General features: G+C 34.9%; 3 protein-coding genes across 4 annotated transcripts; all 3 read right to left on the bottom strand.

Annotated features, from left to right (window-relative positions):
* Positions 1–464: 464 nt before the first annotated feature.
* LOC122282421 (calcineurin B-like protein 7) lies at positions 465–5,364 on the bottom strand. Its single transcript, XM_043094373.1, has 6 exons — positions 5,359–5,364; positions 4,288–4,505; positions 3,524–3,731; positions 3,327–3,401; positions 2,419–2,484; positions 465–2,313 (listed from the first exon to the last, which is right to left on the bottom strand). Exons 1-6 carry the CDS (start codon positions 5,362–5,364, stop codon positions 2,188–2,190), a joined length of 699 nt encoding a protein of 232 aa, XP_042950307.1. The 3' UTR covers positions 465–2,187.
* Positions 936–1,367, bottom strand: LOC122282422. The gene has a single exon (XM_043094374.1). It carries the CDS (start codon positions 1,365–1,367, stop codon positions 936–938), a length of 432 nt encoding a protein of 143 aa, XP_042950308.1.
* Positions 5,365–6,081: 717 nt separating the features above from the next.
* On the bottom strand, positions 6,082–9,376 carry LOC122281588 (E3 ubiquitin-protein ligase SINAT5-like). Of its 2 annotated transcripts, none has more exons than XM_043093211.1 (3): positions 8,908–9,376; positions 7,119–7,505; positions 6,082–6,649 (listed from the first exon to the last, which is right to left on the bottom strand). In XM_043093211.1, exons 1-3 carry the CDS (start codon positions 9,103–9,105, stop codon positions 6,287–6,289), a joined length of 948 nt encoding a protein of 315 aa, XP_042949145.1. In that variant the 5' UTR covers positions 9,106–9,376; the 3' UTR covers positions 6,082–6,286. The 2 variants fall into 2 exon arrangements, with proteins under 2 accessions (XP_042949145.1, XP_042949146.1); XM_043093212.1 differs by lacking the exon at positions 8,908–9,376 and adding an exon at positions 8,412–8,889.
* Positions 9,377–21,090: the final 11,714 nt, after the last annotated feature.

Below are 21,090 nucleotides of genomic sequence, written 5' to 3'. Positions count from 1 at the left end.
CGATGCTTAATTCTCGATTTGGCGGTGATTCTTGTGGTCTGGAATACTTTGTGGACATATCAGAAGAGGAGTACAAGATTTGTTGCGTCATTTGTAATCCATGGGATTCTTGAAATGTTGAATTATTGGAGCTCTTAACATGTACTTGAAGGTTATACACACACACACAGATATGTAAATATATATATATATTTATATATTTATATCTATTTGACGCCAAAGAGTTGTTGGCGTGCATTCGAAGATCTAGAATCAAATTTTCTCAACTTAATCCAACCGTGAGGCCCACGTATTAAATGCCTTCCAAAAAGTGTGATGGTACAAGATAAATTCAAGACTAAAGGAAGGGAGAGAGGCACAGAGCTGAAAAGAAGACAAATTACAGGGACTTCTTCCTCTTAACTTTATCTTTTTCCTCTCTATTGATTAATTCACAATGTAACAAAATAAAATGGAGCTGGGTGTTTGTTTTTTTGAAAATAATGCAAATTTCATTGATTAAAAACTCTGTAACAGAGATTGAATACACTCAGGAGTTTCCTCCATGTCGTCAATAAAATCTGTAATGCCTAATGCATTCTTGCCTATAGTGTGAGCAACTATATTGGCTCCTCTATGGATGTGTCTGATTGACCAGTGTTCAAAATTTTGCAGCTGGAGTCTGATGTCTGATACTAGCATTCCAAAACAATTCAAATCCTCCACATACTTTGGACAGCCTTCACAACTTTGCTTGCATCTTCCTCTAATATTATTCTTCGCAAGCCCAGTTCACTACCAAAAGTTGCTGCTCAGGGAGCAGCATAAGTTTCTGCTACTAGGGGGTCTGGGACTGAGTCTTGCTTCTTCCTTATTGTGGCCAACACCTTGCCCTCCCAATCTCGAACAACAATCCCAATACCTACCTTGCAGTGTACCCTATCCACAGCAGCATCTCAATTGATCTTGAAAAAGTCTCTTGAAGGAGCTTCCCATTCTTCCACTCGATTGTTAGTAGGTGCTGGCTGATTGGTTTCCCCATGCTTAGATTCTCTAAGCTCTTGCAGCGACCGATATGCACTCTGCAACAAAAAGTTTGGGGGAGTGAGAGTATCTTTAAATACAAACTCATTTCTTCTCCTCCACAGTTTCCATAGTACGACTTCAAGTTCTTCCATCTCCTCCTTGTTTAGCTTTAGAAACATTTCGACCATGAGTTCCTTAAGGCTCTTGTGAGAGATCCTGCTCTTTTGGATTTTCTTTGAGCACTCACCCCAGACATCAATAGCAGCTGTGCATTCCCATAATATATGTTCAGTGGTTTGATTTTCCTGTAAGCAGAGAGGGCATTGGGGGTTGTCCACAATTTTCATTTTTAACAAGTTCATTTTTGTAGGCAAGACATTAAGACAGGCTCTCCACAAAAATATTTTGGCTGCAAGTGGGAGTGCCAATTTCCAGATCTTGGTCCAGGTGCCCCTGTCTGAAGTGCTTTGTGAACATTGGCCTTGTGATCTTCTTTGTACTTCACCTTGAAGATGATATGTGCTTCTTACAGTAAAAAATCCATTGGCAGTGCACCTCCACATAATTTGGTCTGGCCTATTACTATGACTTATAGGAATTTGGCATATGATATCTGCTTCTTCTTTTGAAAACACTTCTTTAACTAAGTTCAGGTTCCAAGCCACTGTATCAGTATCTATAAGTTCAGCAACCTAAGCTTCTACATCCAGGATTTTCAAAGCACTTTGTGGTTCGTTGGGGCAACCATTTGTCTAACCAGATTTTCACTGATTTGCCATTGCCAATCCTCCATAGTAAACCTTCCTCAAGCAAAGGTCAAGCTGATAAAATACTCCTCCATACAAAGGAGGGGCTGCTGCACAACTTTGCTTGAAAAAACTCAGTTTTAGGAAGTACTTTAATTTGAGATTTTGGCAGCAAGCGAATCTGGGAACTGTAATATGCTCCAGCCTTGCTTTGCTAGCATTGCTAAGTTGAAGTTCTCAAAATCTCTGAATCCCAGTCCACCTATAGCTTTTGCTTTCCCCATTTGGTCCAATTTAATCCAATGCATTCTACATAGTCAACCAAAAATAAGACACTAACGTTTAACATTGTCAACAACAAACTTCTTCATAGAATTTCTTGTATCAACATATGGTTAGTGACCCATTACGTGTATATAATAATTACTGAGATAGACTAATGGAATTCAAATGTACAATGATATGAACAGAACGGAACAGCGCACTTTAAAAATGGAAGAGTCATGTTCTTTATCAGGGATGGATTCTTAGCTACAAATTCCTTCCACTCCTCTTGATCAATCTGCCTCCATCATTGTCTAAAGGATTGCACCATAATTGGAAAGTTCGATAGAAGAATAAGTGAGAACATGGGGAAAATACAGAAATTTATGAAGTTTAAGCACACCTTATTGACATTCGCTTCCATAATATCAACAGATTCGGTCGGAAGAGCCAATACCATCACCTTCAACTTCCGTGGCAATAATCGAGAGAATAAAAAATGCAGTTGTTGGATTATTAAAAAAACTCACATGAATATTGTGAGTTCAAGGCTAATAAAAACTGGGCCAATGACCTTGCAGCCTGATGACATCTACCCCCTATTTCATGAGGAATGTTTGGGGATTGAGTTCCCACATTTTACCACCCAAAATTACCACGTGATTCTTAAATGTATCACCAAGATATAACTCATTGAAGTCAATCATTTTTAATAGAAACACATATAATGTTAATAAACCTAATATGAATAAAAAAAAAGGTCCCTTCATCTATTTTCCTAGGATTTTAGAAGCGAAGTGTAGCAACTTAACTCAATTTTGTCAACAATTTCAGAAAGCATTTTCCTATTTTTGCATTTTATCATAGTAATAAGTTTTTTTTGAGATTTCTTTTTATGTAGTAGTAAGAATTATCAGTAAATCTAAGTGAGGATGCATTGAAAAAATAAATAAATAAAATACTATGAAAAAAAGTTGTTTGTGCGGGGAAGGGGGGGTCCGATATAGTGTATAGGAAAGCGTTGTCCTTGAAAAGAATCTGTCTCTCACATGCTGAAACGACATGACAATTTAATAGATTACATAGGAGGAGTTTTCCTCCAATCCAATTTGGAGGGAGACTTCGTCCAACTGGGGAAATCCTCCCTGGATGGGCTCTACTCATTTCTAAGTGTTAGTGCTATTTGACAAAAGTACTGAGAATTGACCAATAATGTCCTGGAAGATATTAGCAACTAATGTTGTCATCAACAGCATTTTGCAATCTTATCAAATAAACAATGAGGTAAAGAGGAAAGTTGTCAGTACTCACCTCTTCTTCCTCAATGTATCCGATCTGCCTCAGATCATACAATCTAATTGCAACTGCAAGAAAATCTTTTCCCATCTTAGCATTCATAAGAGTAACGGACAAAGCAGGGGAGTTTGTTTTTTTTTTTTTTGTGTAAAAATGATGCATATCATATAACGCAGGGGATATTTACATATCTACATTTAAGATCAATATGCTTCCAGGTTCCTAAAACAAACATCAAGAATAGAACAGAACAATGGGGTTTCATGAAAATTTGCCGTACATGAAATTTTGACTGCTTCAGGTGCATTTGGGTGGAAGATGTTTAAAGACCGAACAAATTCTTCAAACTCAATAACCCCATTACACTTAACATCAAACAGATCAAATTCCTGCAATAAGTTCTGGTGCCAGATTGCATAATATCAGCTTCCAGATTTGGAAACTGGGCAATCATAAAGTTAATTTGAGTGATGATGAGCAGCATCAAGTCAAAGCATATGACTACAAAGTTATATGACAGTTCTTTAAGATCATGATAACACTTTTTAGATCCATTAGACAGTACTAAATTCAATTCAAATTTAAGGATATTGACGAGTTGGATTTCTTATTTCTTTGATACACAGATACAGCTACTTTGATGGTACATTGCTTGTGATCGCATGAAGTACTCAAATTATAGGGCTTTTTTTATTTGTTACTACAGCTGCCCTCCAAAAGGTAAAAATAGGTCAGATGACCTCAACGTAAAATGTGAAGATGCAATTTAAAAGTTTAAAACTAGAACAAGAAAATGCAAGCTTCCTAAACATAGAATGTCAAGTAAATTAGCACACAAATAAAAAAGTTGACTTAAATTCAAATAAGAGAACTAAGAAGCCTATGCTAAATTTCAACTATATTAATTCCAGAGTTCAACGTGTACCAAGCTGCCAACACTAGCTCATGAAAACGCACAAATAAACATCTTTAAAGCAAATTCTTCGATGAAAATACATTGTAAATAAGACCACCATTAAGTATGGTACTACTGCTTAGTTTCTTGAATAGATCATACAGGACCTCAATTTCATTGACTGCAACTGTAAAAAAATGTAAAATATGATTACTATTTAGGCGTTTAGCAGCCGTGAATTTAAATGTTGTTGTAATTGCGAACTTTAGTGCTGTTAAGGTGAAAGAGTTCAACGGCAGCTAAACTCTGGTTCCTTTTCTGAGGTCACCTGTAGGTACTCTCACATATCATTTTGGTAACACCTGCTAAAGCTTCGTCCGTGCGCATTTGTTTTTCAATTTTTAATGTGACTGATGCCATTTGTTGATTTAGTAAATATGAAGAAACTAATGTTGTTCAATTTGTTGACTTAGTTAAAAAAAATGCAACTTTTGTTGCATTAGAAGGAAAAATTCCAGGAATATGTCAAACTCAACCATATATAAATGGACCATAATGGGAGGTTCATACATCTTCTCACAACTTCGATAGTAAGCATCTAAAAAGATCAGAAAAAGATTTCATCTTTCCTTTCTTGGAAGGCCCAAGACCACTGGTTATTGATGTTAAAGAAATCACTGGTACTACTATTAATAAATGAAGCTACCCATCATAAATTTGTTAATACAAAATAGCAGGAAATTAACAAACTGATCTCTTAAGGTGAAAAAACCCCAAGCTCCCAGTTGCCTGAAGTGTAAACTCTTAAAAACTGACCAACTCTATGCTTTCAAAACTTTGAAGCACGACAGTACAAAATAAGTCCACTGCTTAAAGAGCCTGTTTTGCAGACAAAACACAAAAATCTTTATATAAGCGTGCTGCTTCAAAGAGATGCTGCAAATATGGGTGTAGGACCCAGCCAAGACAAATAAAAATCAAGTACCCAACAAAATCTATATAATGCGTTCACGAATAAGAAATCATTTTTAATCAAGAAACTAAAATCATATTGGAAGATGAGAAAATAAAATCTGAATTAATCTCAAAGGGTATTGCTAAAGTTGATGACGAAGAACACAATCAAGAGCTCTTTTCATAAACCAACCTCACCTGCATGGTCTTTTCTTTGACGGGCGGTCAATAGTTGTTCACTTTAATGGTTCCTCCGTCTGCATGAATTGTCCTGCAATTGTTCTTTTTTTTTTTTTTTTTTTGATAATCTGTCCTGCACTTGTTGCTGTGTCTGTATGTGCCAACTCCTAGTTTATATTTAAGTCCATGATGTCGCCCTTTTGGCTTCTATCTCCAATAACGATTTAAGGAGAGATATATAAAACGAATCTGAATAATTAATAATGTACAGACAATATTAAATACGATGTACATAACCCCATCTTTTACCATCTAATTAAGTTAAACTAATCAACTCTAAGATAATTAAATTATATTTAAAAATTGAGTTACTTTCCCGTATGTTGCAAATCTAGGACTAGTTGTATATTAAAGTCAGGGAGTCATTGCTCCGTTACTTTGTGCGGGTGTGCTTGTACTGCAAAAACACAATCCAATATACTGATATGAAATTGCACCTAAAAGCTCTATTGAATGAGCTCTTCCATGTAGTGTTTCGAGTTTCAAGAACATCTTCGAGAGATGAGGTTGTTGATAAGTAAGGAGTTCAACGAAATTTATAACTAGTAGAGAGGTAAGTAACAGCTGAGCTGGTTAGAACTTAGGACCTCTAATCTCATATCATGTTAAATCCTATTTGTTTCAAAAGTTCAATGCGAAGGAAAGACATAAAATTTAATTGTAGAAGTAATATCCCTCTCATAAAAATAAAAACTAGAGCAGCTTTATTGAACGAATTACAAAAGCCGAATACTCCAGTATCCATAAACTTTCCTCATGACCCATCCAGTATCTGAAAACAGCAGCAAAATAAAGAAAAATTTGATGTACATTTGACACATAAAGAGGCAGCAAGCCAGCAAAGCATCAAACAGGAACGCGTAAGATGGTCAGAGGACAAGATATCTCAACTGCAGATATTGGGTATGCAAACCCCTCCATCTGGATTCTGCTGTTCTTTCCAAATTCGTCCAGTAACCCGGAGCTTTAGCTCCTTCCTGTCTCCACCAGAGAAAAAAAGTGCAATGTTTCGCTGAATTATTAGACCATCATGGCTATCTCGGACTTTCCTATGGTTATCACGAATGCTCCGTGGAGTGCCTTCCCACATCAGCTTCCTGCCATTTGCCCCAACCTCCAGGCTGTAGCTGAAGTTTTGCGCTTCAATTTCATCACCCATGAAACGAAGGAATCCCATGTAAACTGGGGCTATGCCAATCAGAAACGCTTCAAAGTGCAGGCAGAAGTAGTGACCAAAACAGTTGAAAACCTGAGGAAAAAAATGACAAAGAAAAGAAAGGCTCAGAATTTAGGAATGTGAAAACGTTGTACCAAATGCCAATAGCGCCAAAAAGTTACCATTCCCAAGGTTAAAACTTGTTTCATGGATTGGAGTTCTTCAAGGTAATGCATTTTTGTATTGATTGAAAGAGAAGTTTTATATAACATACAGGTTATGCATTTTTGCTTAGTTCTTTTAGAAACTCTCATCTTTCTTCTAGTGGCTTCAATAGTTTAAGAAATATAATATACTTGACTGTATTTTTTGTCACATATTCTAGATTTCATCCTGTTACCTCTGACTACATTATCCTTTGTGTTACACCAAATTATAAACCAGCATCTGGTCTGTGGGTCTGCAAATGTTCTATGGTGCAGAAGAAAAATCTACCAAATTGAAATATAGAAATATAAACCTCCAAATGGAAACTTAAAAAAGAATCTCTGCTAGTACTTACTGTAAGCATCCAGGTCGCATTCTCTACCTCGCGGGGATTGGACTTGACATAGCGGTGATTGAATGTGCAGCCTACATGGGTGTCTACCTTATGATCGTCCCTCAGATGGGCTACAAGAAAAGGGATGTCTCCAACAACAGGACACTCAGATCCCGCATATGGGCAATTGTACGGTCTGAAGCTACATTGAGCCTCGTGCTCGAGCTTGCTGTAGTAGGGGAAAATCTCTGTGCATCCCAAGAAGCCATACTTGCAAGGGAGTTCAAGTGACTCTGCCACCTTCTCCAATGCCAGACACCTAATATCTCCAAGCTCTTGTCTACAAGTGGGGCACCGGTTATGTACCCTAGTTTTACAGGTAGAACACAAAGTATGTCCATTCTGGCACTGCAAAAGTATAAAGGCAGAAATCAACTACTTCCAACCAAGCAAGAAACTATACTAACATTCAAAATAGGTTACATCCTAAGACTTGTACTGCTATTTACTGCTATTTTGCTCAGAAATAAAAAGTTACATCATAGAAGGAAACTTCAAAACATGCAATTAAAATAGGCCAACTTTTTTTGCAATACCATTATCAGTGCTTAAGGCAGCCAGTGAAAGACATGCTTAGCAAATCTAGACAGATCATATATAGCATCTACTCTCAACAGTCCTCTAACAAAATTATGAAACGTGCTTATATAACTGAAGCAGGTTTGAAAAAAGTTTCCCAAATTTGTTTTAAACGTTAAGGTTATACAAGTTAATCATTGTGTCAACCGTGCAAAGTAACCCACCGGTGGGTAGCCCAAGTGGTAAGGGCAAACTTGTGTGCATGTGCCCCATGTCACAGGTTCGATTCCCCCTGGGATCAAACTGCAATTTAAGTGGGAGGCCATGGCGGTGGTTTGCTGTGCTAGTCTCCCTGGGGGTTTAGGTTCCATGGGTGAGTCCTAAGGGCTCTGCTGTGGGGTGGTTCCCCCCGGCATCAATAAAAAAATAAAAATAAAATAAAAAAATAAAAACTCTGCAGAGTATATAGGCCATATCATGACCATAACTTCCCAGTGAAAAACCCCTCGATCCCCTTTCAAATGGAAACTAGTGTCAGGGATATGCTTAATATCTAGTAAATATACATCCGAGTTCAGCAAAAAGAAAATATCACATTCGAATGAAGTAGGAAAAAAATAGATAAAGATATATACACATAAATAATGGGAATGAGATAAATGTTCTGCCTCACAAAGCCCACCTACTATCTCGAACAAAATTTAAACTAAAAATGATCCTACAATAATTAATTACCATCAATTGCATTCCCCAAACGCGATGTAGAGCTGGCCGCAGCAACAAAATAAAGAAGATCTAAGAAATTCAAACCAGCCCTCTATTCTCAGAGACACCGCATACATTCAAAGAAAACCACAACCTCAGCCAATCTCAAAATCCATCAAGCACGAAAAAGAATATCAGAAAGCCAAGAGCCATGACTCAAAATCCAATCTTTAATCATACCATTAGCTTCAAATACAAATACTTCTAGACCCGGTTCGCCAATTCCCCCAAAACAAAAAATAGCTCCAACCCAAAACTTAAATACGAGTTTTACATAAGAAAAACTGATCAAATACGTGCCACACACATCCTCTCTATAGACAGACTTGCATCAGAATTTTACATTTCCAATCACCAAAACCCATCAGATGAAATTCAACTTCAAAATCACCTTCAACACCAAAATCACCCAAATGGAACCAAATCACAAAGCAACCCCTTTATATAATTGAAGAAAGAGACACACCTGGTGAATCGGAGGGTACATAGAGTTGGTACAGACGGGGCATTCGAGAAGTTCATGGACGCTAGTGCTCCGAGAGGGTGCCGGTGGGACCACATTGTTGCGGGACTTCAGCAAGGACTCGAACTGATGGTCGTGTTGGATCTCTTCCTCATCGATCCCATCCAAAGACGACACACATTCAAAGCTATCCCTTTCCATTAAAAATTGCGATATTATATGCTACAAATAAACCATGCCAAAGAAACTGCCAAAAACTGGGGGAAAAAAATCATTCACTTTCTTCTGATGGGAATTTCTTACACGGTTCTTTTCTATGTTTCATTCGGTTTTGCCTCTCTGTTTCTAAATAACTAAACATGGAGTAGTAGACAGCAGAAAAAGATCAGGATCCTAAGTTCTCAACGCTTTTAAAAGCGATATGCTTTTCTTGGAGAGTTTTTCTCGAAGAAGACGGAATGGGTCACTGTCCAACTTGTCACAATATTATTACTTTCTGAAAGCCGGTTGGTGCTGGAAATAAAGGACCAAACTGCATTCATTCTTCTGTTTTTCTCAATAAACAATAATAATTAATTACATTTTCTCGCTATATTTTCCTAATAAACTAACACATTTCATACCATATATTTTAGTCTTGATGTAGATTGAGATATAAATGTGAATATTCCTCCACATCATTTATTCTTAATTATCAGAATTAGACGCCATATTTTAATTTGTGACAATGTAATTATTATCTCATCCAATCACTAATTAATCTAATAGTTTTGTAGGAAAATGATGATTAAGATTTTTTAATTGTTTACTTGAATTTGAATATATCAAATAAGTGGAATAGACACGTAAAGTTGGTCTTATAATATTTATTAAGTATTTAATATTGTTCTAAAAAATTCGAATACAGCCATAAATATTATAAAGTTCTCTTTGTGCATATATTTCTCTTTCACTTAATATTTTCAAGTTCTTGTCTGATCTTTTTTTTGAATCTCTCCTGTAATTTTATTTTAGAAAAACAAAAACATTTTTGAAAGGTACGGATAGAGTGCTTGAAATGAGAGAGATGACTTCTTCGGAAAATGCATTTTGCAGTGTAAAAAATTAAAAGCTACTTATGAATATTTATATAACAAAGTTTGTCACTCTTAGCACTCTTAATGGAACATGCATGTGCAAAAAAAGAGTCTCATTTAGTTATTACGGATCAAAAGTTGACTTCAATAAATTATGTAAAGTAAAAAAGTTTGGCTTTTAACTACAGTATTTATAAAAATAAAGTCAAATTTGATGTGAACTATTCAATGACCAAATGTTTAGTTTATTGGTTTTTTTGGTAACACACTCTCTCTCTTCCCTATATATTTTCTCATAAAAATGTCGGTTTCTTTGACTTTTACTATAACAATCAATGTCAACAAGGGTTATTAGCATTATATTAAATTTATTATTTGGCATTTATATTAAATTTTAGATGAGTTTAATTAGACATTTGTGATTATGAATATTAAATTATCATTAAAAATATAATTTTTTAACCAATTATTTAATTAGAATATGATTAGTAACTAACGTATAATCAATAGAATGGTAAAATATGACAAAAATATATATTAAAAAACTTATTAAATTAATATTATTTTATTATTATATAAAAAAATAAATTGATAATCCAATATGGAGACTTATGTGAATGGAATAGTCAAAAACTAAATCTATCTCACATTTATCTAAAGTGTTCTTTAACTTTGGCTAATCCATTGAGGATGCTCTACACGAGATGGATTCCAACACACTAGGTTTATCTTGAAGGCATTTAATTCATTATTTTATTCTCATTTTATGCACCCTATTAATGGTTTTTTTATGTAGCCAAACAAATTTCTAAATGTATGAATCTTTATGACTTTTGGACAAATAATATCCTTTGAAATTTCAGAATCTATAGCTGGGAAGACCAATAAATTGGTTAATTTCCAAACTTTATTTTATTTTTTAATGAAAATTTATGATTTCTTCTAAGATAATGTTTTGGAATCTCCACCAATAATGAGGGAACTGGTGGAGCTCAAAGAAAAATTAATAATGTCTTGTTAATAATAGATTAGGGTCTAGGCTTGGAATTGGAGGTGGGTCACGCTTATGTGGTGGTTGTAAGTGGGGGAGCCCAAGATCTATCAAAGGTTATTGGGCATGTGTTGTTGCCATGCCATCCCTCTTAAGCTTTTGGGCCTTCACAATTGGGTGTGTCAGTTAGAAGAAAGGTTGAGCTTAATCATAAAGGAAAGTAGAAAGTTGGGCTTGTTATGTTGAAGTTAGTCTAACCCATTTCACAATGGCGGGTTAACACTGTCAATGGGTCTTTGTTGGGCCACAAGTTCTTGCCTTTGAATATCCACCAGAAAATGCGTTTTGCTCCTTCATTAATGGTGGAATGTTCCCATAACATGTCAACGGCAGCTTCTGAGCTTTTGCACAATGTTCCGATATATGGTGAGAATGATAGTTGCATTAGGAATAAGGTCTCGTGGGGTTCATCTTTGATAAATCATTTAGGGAGTTCTCAATTCCTATTTAGGTCATAGAGCCTTCACAGATTACTTCACCTATTGTTTTGAGGCCTACATATTGTGCCCAATCATTTGTGTTTGCTCCTATAAGGACAAATGGTATTGGGACAACACTGTCGTTACATCTTAGAGTTGACAAAGAATGAGCTTTGCATTCTGATACTTTATTAATTCATTCATTATTGTCAAAAGGTGACCCTGAGTAGGGGGAAGTGTTGGAAAGTGATAACATTGAGGTGGGGGTAGATGTACTAATTGTCATGTCTTTTGAAAAAGAAGAAAATGATTTGATGTAAGCTATGTTTCTTCCTTCTTGTCTGCAATATGAGGAAGAATAAAGGGGATTAGGGGAGGAAAATAGGTTAGAGGAAATGTAGATGGTGATTAGGAATGGGGATTATACAGAACCTTGGGGGCATCAATGGAGGGAGGGTCTAAAGTCTGTACCTTTATATTCCTAGTATTCGCATTCTAAAATGGGGTTGACATCTTCAAATGGGTGCTTGATGAAGTAAAAGAAAGTAAAAATTGTGTGGGTATTTCATTTAAGGGCTTTGAAGAACAATTTTGGGCTTTGCTCATTGCTATTGAGTCGAGCCGCTCTTTATCTACAAAAGTAGCTTCAAAACGTGATAGGGAGTTAAAGAGACTTACTTGTTCCATTAATTCTAATATGAAAGAATGCAATGTTGGCCGAGGTAGATCCAAGGGTAGGGTGACAAGTTTGTTTTTATAAAACTCAATATCTTATATGGAATGTTTGGCGGTTGAATGATCCTAACAAACATTGGGAAACTAAATTGAGAGGACTTGAAGAATTAGAATGGGCAAGTCATTGGGAATGTAGATGGACATAAGGAGTCCCTTCTTAAGGAGTTGCAAGGTTTGGAAAGAAGGGCAAATGGTAGAACTCCTTCAGAAGTGGAGATTTCGAGGAAAAGTGCTACTGGTTCTGAACTTGAGAGGGTGATTTTGATGAAGGAGATCATGTAGAGGCAAAAATCGAGGGTACTCTAATTAAAAAAAGGGGATAAATGTACAAATTTTTTTTCACATGGTGGCCAATTCACATCTAATGGATAATGCTATTGAGTTGATTGAGGTCGGTGGTATCGTTTTTCCTTATTAGTCTAAAATCAAGGAGAACATTTGTCTCTTCTATAATAAACTCCTTATGGGGTAGTATGTTTGGAGGTCAAATCTGGATGGTTTAGTGTTTAATAATATGGACCCATTGAGTGCTCAATGGCTTAAATGTTGGGACATTGTAAAAGGGATGGTCAAGGATAAAACTCCTGGTTCGGATGGTTTTATCATGACTTTCTTTCATGATTGTTGGGACATTGTATGGGAGGATATCATGAAGGTGTTTCATGAATTGCACTCATTTGTTAAGTTTGAAGAGAGTCTAAATGCAACTTTCATTACACTTATTCCTAAAAGGCCGTGAGCTTCTAATGTGAAGGATTTTTGTCCAATTAATATTGTTAATAGGGTTTATAAAATCATCTCTAAAGTCTTGGCCAACCATTTAAGCACTTTTATAGAGAAGATTGTTTCAAAATCTCATAATGCATTTGTTAAAGGGAGACAAATTCCGGATTCTATTTTAGTAGGTAACGAATGTCTAGATAATAGAATAAAATTGGGAGAGTGGGGTATTTTATGTAAGCTTAACATGGAGAAGGTTTATGATAATGTTAATTATGATTTTCTGCTTTTTATTCTTGAGAGATGTGGCTTTGGGAGGGGGTGGTGTAATTGGGTCAAACATTGTGTTTCAATTACACGATTCTTAGTGTTAGTGAATGGTTCTCATGTAAGTTGTTTCAATAATTCTCGTGGATTGAAAAAAAGAGATTCATTGTCTCCCCTCCTTTTTTTCATTGTTATGGATGCTCTTAGCCACATGTTGGAGGTTGTGATTGACTGTGGTTTGTTGATAGGGTTCTTCGTCGGAGGGTTTAATAATGTATTAATGTTTCTCATCTTCTATTTGTGGATGATACGTTACTTTTTTGTAATGTGAATTTAGGTTATGTGTAAATTTTAAGAGCGCTCTTACCTTTTTTTGAGATTGTGTCTAACTTTAAGGTAAATCTTAGTAAATTCAAGATGGTTTTGGTGGGTCCAGTGAGAAATATGAGAAGTTTGGCAAACATTTTGGGTTGTCAGGTTTCTTCCCTGCAGATAAGATACCTTAGATTCCCTTTGGGGCTGTGGGCTAGAGCAGTTTGGGATGGAGTGATTGAGAAGGTAGAGAGAAGACTGGTAGGATGGAAGATGTTGTATTTATCAAAAGGGAAAAAAATTACCATTATCAAAAACACTCTTCTAATCTTCCCACTTACTTTCTATCTTTGTTTTCCATTTCAATTGGTGTGGCTAATCATATGGAAAAGATTTTTTGAGACTTCTCGTGGAGAGGTATTGGGGAGGAAGTCAAGTTTTATTTAGTCAGTTAGGAGAAAATTTGTACCCTTTGTCATGTGGAGGAGTGGGGTTAAGAAGTTAAGGACCTTTAGTAAAACTTTTATTGGGAAGTGGTTCTAGAGGTATAATCAAGATAGTGAGTCATTGTGGGGGGCTATGATTGATTCTAAATATGAGAGTACTTAGGGGAAGCTGGTGGCCTAATGAGATTAGAGGTACTTATGGTGTGGGGGCATGGAAAAATATTAGGAGTGGTAGGGATGATTTTGCCAAACATGTTAATTTGGTCGTTGATGATGGTTCCAGAAGAAGTTTTTGGCATGATCCTTCGTGTGGTGGTAGGGCTCTTAATGCTGTTTTTCTAGGCCTTTTCTCATCACTCAAAACTCAAATGCTTCAATGGTTGAGGTCTTAGACTGCTCTAGTGGTTCACCTCAATAAAATTTACATTTTACTAGAGCAATAAATGATTGGAAAATGGATGTAGTTTCGAATTTGTTTGGCTTGTTGTATGCCACACATCTTAGCTACGTTGAGATGGGTAAGAGGTCTAGATTCGTACTAGTAATAAGAAATTTTCAATTTGTTCTACGTACAAGATGTTGTCTAGTCTGAATGTGGGATACTCTTTTCATTGGAAGTATATTTGGAAGAGCAAGGTGTCTTCAAAGGTCATGTTCTTTGGTTTGATTGTTTCTTTTGAGAAAAATTATGACTTTGGAAAATCTCAGAAAATATGGATTAATTGTCATTGATTGGTGTTATTTGTGTAAAAAATATAGTGAATCGGTGGATCATTTGTTAATTCATTGTGAGGTGGCAATATAGTTATAGTATGAGGTGTTTAATAGGATTGGAGTGACACGGGTGATGCCTAGAAGGGTGGTGGATCTTTTTATTTGCTGGAGATGTTTAAGAGATAACTCTTAAATTGTCATTGTTTAGAATATGATCCCTTTATATCTTGTGTGGCATATCTAAGTCGGAAGGAATGGTCGTTGTTTCAAAAATAAGGAATGCTCGGTGAACGAACTTATATGTTTCTTTTTTTTTTTAACACTTTTGGGTGTCAGCTATTGCCTTTAATGGAATTAGTGTTCACGATTTTCTTGTTTCTCTCTCTAGTTCTTGGCTTGTAACTAGTTTTCAACATTTGTATACTTCTTATATACTTGGACTTTGCCTCTTTTTATTCATCTTAATAAAAATTTCTTATTCATAAAAGAAAAATTGAGGTCATTCATTGTTTCTTAGTATAGCTTGTATGTTTTCATCTATGAAAAATTTGTAAAAATCAACAAATTATGACATAATGTTGCATATTATAGATCACAACAAGCATATTATGTGAGTGATGATAGATTACGCATTGTGCTCAAGAAAATAAAATAAAAAAATTAGAAAATCCTAAAAACATTAAGATAAAAATAATGAAAATCCAAAAATTAAAAAAAAAATGGGAAAACACAAAAACCCAAAAAATACAAATATATTAGTTTTTAAAGATAAAAGGGAAATATTAAGGAAAAGAAAAACAAAACAAGAATTTATCATTTGGAGAATAATTTGTGCAAATTTAAGTATGGAGCAAATCTTTTGAAGAAAATATAGGATACACTAAAGGAAAAAAATAGAAAAAAAAAAGAGATAGACTAAAGATATGTTTGCTCAAGACTTCCACGTCTAAAATTTATATTAACATTACTCGAGATGCATTTCCTTAGACTTGGCTTATGTTTAGGAATACAAACTATCTCATCTCAAAATTTCTCATTATTTCATTCTTAAATATCATTCAAAAATAAATATTTTTCATTTCTAAATATTTTATCATTTTTATCTAATTATTATAACTTTTTCAAATTTAAAAGATAAGATAGGCTGCCTAACAACTTTGCACAATGGTAATGGGGATTAGAATTCTTAACTAGCGTTCTTTTTCTTTCCAAATTTTGATTTTCTAAAAATGCTTTTAGTAATTTTTATTATCTTTTATTCTATAACACATGCACGAGGTACCATGTAATAATATTAGCATCATTTACTTCAAGTTTAAGCATTCATAAGTAGGGGCGATGAGTATTGACTTAGTCAAAATTTATATCCGAACTCCTACTTTGACTTTGACTTATGTAAATTCTGATCCGATTTTGATTTCGACTTGTTGGAATGAAGTCGTAGTGGAGCCGGATTTGAGCTTTCAGATTTGGGTTTTTTTTTTTTAGTTATTTAGCCCATTTTAAAAATTTTGCGGGCTTTCAAATTTCAAAATTTTCAAAAATTTAAAAACTAAAACTAAATTATTCACTATTAATTTACTTTTATATTAATATCTAATTTATTTTTATACTAGATTTATACTATAGTGTCTAACTACATATATACTATAGTATTACATATTATTTTTAGTGTCTAATTACAAGTTATTATATTATAGTATTACATGTTATTATATTACAATAATGTCTAACTTATTTATAACTTATTTCTACACTAGACTTATTTTTACTGTCTAATTGCATATTATTATACTTTAGTAAATTATTATAATGTGTTATTAACTTATTATTATACTGGACTTATTAGTTATTTTTATACTAGTGCCTAATTTATTTCTATACAAGACTTCAACTAGAGTGTCTAATTACATGTTTTTTTTTTTTTTTTTTTATGGGAAACTGAGTTAATTTATTCATCAGACAAAAGTTACAACAATGACCGAATACATATAGGAAAATTTCCAGATCACAAGCCAACTACTACGTTTGGAGCTCCATTAGTACACAAAATTCATTTATGACCGGTATGGTTTTAACTACTGTTGTAACTTTTTACAGACAAATAATCTAAGAGATAACACTCTGTCTAAAATAGAAACTCACCCTACCCTCCAAGGTCCGAAGGTGAAGATGACTTAATCTCTATGGAAAAAACATCCAAGAGAAGATATTTTTTTTATTATTTAACTAAACAAAAGAAATAACAATGAAAACAGAAAGATAGATGTGAAAATGATAAATTATAGTCTAAATTTACTCCAGTAGATGTTAAAATCAGCCATAAAAGTCAGATTTGAAAAATCTGATGGCAGGAGAAGTTGTTGGAAGAAGTGATCTAGTGATCCACCACTATCTTCCCAACGATCGACTTAGGAAGCATATTGTGCTGCTCATGTTTCACAAAAGGTGTCGAGGATTATAGATCCGTCTTTTTAACCTTGAAGGAAATAAAATAAATTAAGAAAAAAAGAGAATAGAGGGAAGGAGAGGGAGAAGAGAATGAGGGAATGAGAGGGTGAAAAGAAGAGAAAAGATGAATGAAGAAAAAAGGGAAGAAGGGGGAGAAGGATGAGCTCCTCCAGGAATTTAAAAGATTTATGAGAAAGAGTTCGAGAATAAGAGTGACAACACTATGGTTTATGGGATAGAGTTTTCACCTATCTATCTACCTTAATATTACATATTATTACACGAATGTCTAATTTATTTATAACTTAATTATATACTAGACTTTAGGATTGTACAAAAATCGACGCCGTCGACTCCAACCAGCCTCCACCGCAAGAATCGGTCGGTCAGAGGTGCAATTTATTCAAAATTGACGTTGATCAGTTTAGCAGCAGTTTAACCCTAGGCTAAACCATTGAGCCAACCGACGTCAGCAGTCTATTTATTTTTTTGAAATATACCTATTTAAAACGACGTTGTTTTACTCATTTAAGGTCTATAGTTTAAAAAAAAAACTAAAACTAAATGAAATGGCGCCGTTTGGCCTAAACCAAATAGTGCTCATCTTAGGATTTAAACACCCCCATGCACTACATCCCTCTTCTTCTTCTCGCCTCCACTTCTTACTCCACAGCCTCCCTCTTCTTCTTCTTGACTTCACCTCAAAGCCGTTCTACTGTGAGTCTGCAATCTCCACCCTCCATATTGATCTTCTTTCATTGTCGTCCCTCCCTCCCTCCATCCATTTGTGCTGTTTCATCCATTGGCATCGTTCCATTGATGTACTGATTAATTTTCTATCTTTTTATTACGACTTAATTCTTTAACGGTAGTTCTTTTGATATTTGTTGGCTTAATCCGTTTTGATCCAACTTATATAGAAAAAATTGGTATCAATTAATCCGTTTGGCTTAATTTGTTGTGAATTTATGATGTGTTATGTCTAAACCGAAACCATACCGATGAACTGATGTGAACTAAGACACTAATGGTAATCGGTTTTATCTCCAATCATTAGTGGTTTCGGTCGATATTTCTCCCTTAAATGCACGTTGGTTTCGGTTTCGATTTTACCCAAAAATTGTGCCTAATGGGTCAGTTTTCACTCCTGCTAGACTTTCTAGTATCTAATTACATATCCATACTTTAGTAAATTAGTATTATGTGTTATTAACTTATTATACTAGACTTATTTAAATACTAATATCTAACTTATTTCTATACTTAATTATGTACGATAATAATATTTTGATGTTTACATATACTAAATTATCATTAGTCTATTTATATTATAGTATAAGTATATAATTTTATAATAATTAGCTCATAATAGTATATTATTGAATTTAACTATATAAGTTTTACTTATATAACTATATAACTATACTAGAATATATAGATAAATACATATTTTTATAACATATGTATAATATCGAAGTTGGATTGGGAGGAAAAAATCAGAGTTGGAGTCAGAGTATAAAATCGGAGTCAGATCAGATTGAAGTTGGCCCAGTGACACATCCGACTCCAACTTTGACTAAAAAAAATAAAAAATTCTGATATTGAGTGTGACGCCCCCAATTCCCACGTATGGACACATGGAAAATCGAAACGTTGGGATGATGACAACACGGGTCACCATCCTATCGCCAAGTGTCAAGTGTGTGTATATGCAACAAGTGTACAATAAAAACACGCAGCGGATAATAAAAGTCTTATAACTAAGTACCAGAATTTTTGTTTAATACAAAATCGTTTAAACCATACATAATAAAATATTACAAGTCTCAAATATTGTTTCAAACCAAAATACAAGTCATAAAAACTGATAGAGAATATTTTTAAACATCAAAGACTTTAAGTCAAAACTCTGGAGGAGCCGCCTCCTCGGGCTCAGCCTTCTCCTCCTTCTCCTCCTCAACATCTGCATCAAAATCTACAGTACCAAAATGGTGCCGCAGGTAAGTAATATTCCAAACGCCACAAGATAAAAAAATATATTAAACTCAACAATATGCATGAAAGAATGCCAAATGTACATATTCCATAAATCCACATTTTTCCATGCACGTCAAAATTCCATTTTATCCCAAAACATATCCTTTAAACAAATCTTTACCATTATCCCAGGTAATGCCCCAAATCAAGAAAACCACCATTTTTTTCAGAAAAATGGATCATAATAACTTCAAACAAAATCTCGTTATTTTCCCAGAACATGACCCGTATCCAATATCCAAAACTCGTTCCAATTTATTGCGTGCATCATGATCTCCCCTAGGGATCATTCGCACACTCTGGCTCTTGTGTCACACTGCAGGTAACGACTACGCATGTGACACCTAAACAAGCGATGCCCAGTTTCGCGCCCAGCGCGTACCTGGACCAAGCCATCCTCTAGTCCTCACCAGCCTAGGGACCACGGAGCCAGCCTAGGGACCACAGAGTCGACACAACAGCGTTACCGTATCATGCGATCCGGTTGTCGCTGGGATGTCACTCAGTATTATCCACTCCCGAGTGACCAGAGGAGCTCCACCGAGATAATACCCCATCCTGGTTTGTGGTCGTGATACACACGCACCCGAAAATCCATTTATACTGATAAAATCAATTTTTCACAATTTAAAATATGCACATGAATACACAATGCAATACACACCTCAAAACACAATTTATCCAAAAAATAACAATATCAACAATAACAAACAACTCCGTCCTCAAATCCATCCGATCCCCGACTCTTCGGACTTAGTCCAAAATAACCAACTAGTCAATGAATTTATTGAAAAAGAAATAATATATTTAAATCTAAAATAGAGTTTGAAAAATACTTACAGTGCTATATGATAATTTTCGAATGATCAAGGAGCTGCAAACGGCGCAGAAAAAGTAACGTAACAGTGTAAAATACACTGTGGCCGTGGGTTGTAAAATAACTACTTTCAAACGGGGACAAACCAAGACTTGGAATTGATAGGAAATAACCTAGAGGTGTTTATGAAGCTAATGGAAGTGAGAGTTGGCCGTGGGTGGCGGTGGAAATGACGATGGAAATGAAAAATGGCAAAAACAAGGATGAACTCGTGGGAGTTGCTCCGACAACGGATTGGAGCTGGAAATGGGTGGTTTGGGACGGCAAGAGGTAGATGATGAAGTGGTGAAAAGATGGTGGCTGGAGGTGGAACGACGACGGCGAAAAAGCACAAAAATCGTGTGGCTTGGAGGAGCTCGTGGCGGCTAACGGTAGTTCGGATGTAGGTGAAATTTGGTGGAAAGGTGCACCGGCTGTAGGGGAAAATTTCTGGGTAAGTGGTGTCGACCACGTCGCCGGGGAGCGGCGGTTCCGGGCAGTGGAACGAAAACGAGTGGAAATGAAGGAGAGAGAGTGTTGCGCATGGGAGAAGAATCGGAGAAGAAAGAAGAAGAAAAAAAGAAAGAAAAAGGAAAGAAAAAGAGAAAGAAAAATAAAAGAGAAAAAGAAAAAGAAAAGAAAAGAAAAGATAGGGAAAAGAAATGAGATCCAATCCTCACATTTAGAGTCCAGAAACTGATCCAACGAAAACAATTTTAAAAGCTATAAAACGACTAAATTAATTTAAACACCACATCAAGCTAAAATATAATAAATAACTAATAAAACCTAACAGCTAAATTTTAAATTAAAAAATAAACTAAAATAAATTACACAGTATTTAAAATCAAAACGATAATTAATATTAAGAAAGTTTCACAAAACAAATATTACAATTAAATAAATTCAATTAAAATATAATAATTTAAAATAAAAGAACTAATATTTTAATTAAATTAAAATACTCCTTCAATGAAAATAAAAGAACTAATATTTTAATTAAATTAAAATACTCATTTAATGAAAATACACGTAAAAAAAAAATGTCACATTGACTACAACAAAATTGGATTCCAATCAAATTTTTTATTTTTGCTAAGAA

This window comes from Carya illinoinensis, chromosome 11 (assembly GCF_018687715.1).
Source record: "Carya illinoinensis cultivar Pawnee chromosome 11, C.illinoinensisPawnee_v1, whole genome shotgun sequence".
Lineage (NCBI taxonomy): Eukaryota > Viridiplantae > Streptophyta > Magnoliopsida > Fagales > Juglandaceae > Carya > Carya illinoinensis.
The sequence above is the reverse complement of the archived record's forward strand: the minus strand, read 5'-3'. Positions and strand labels throughout refer to the sequence as shown.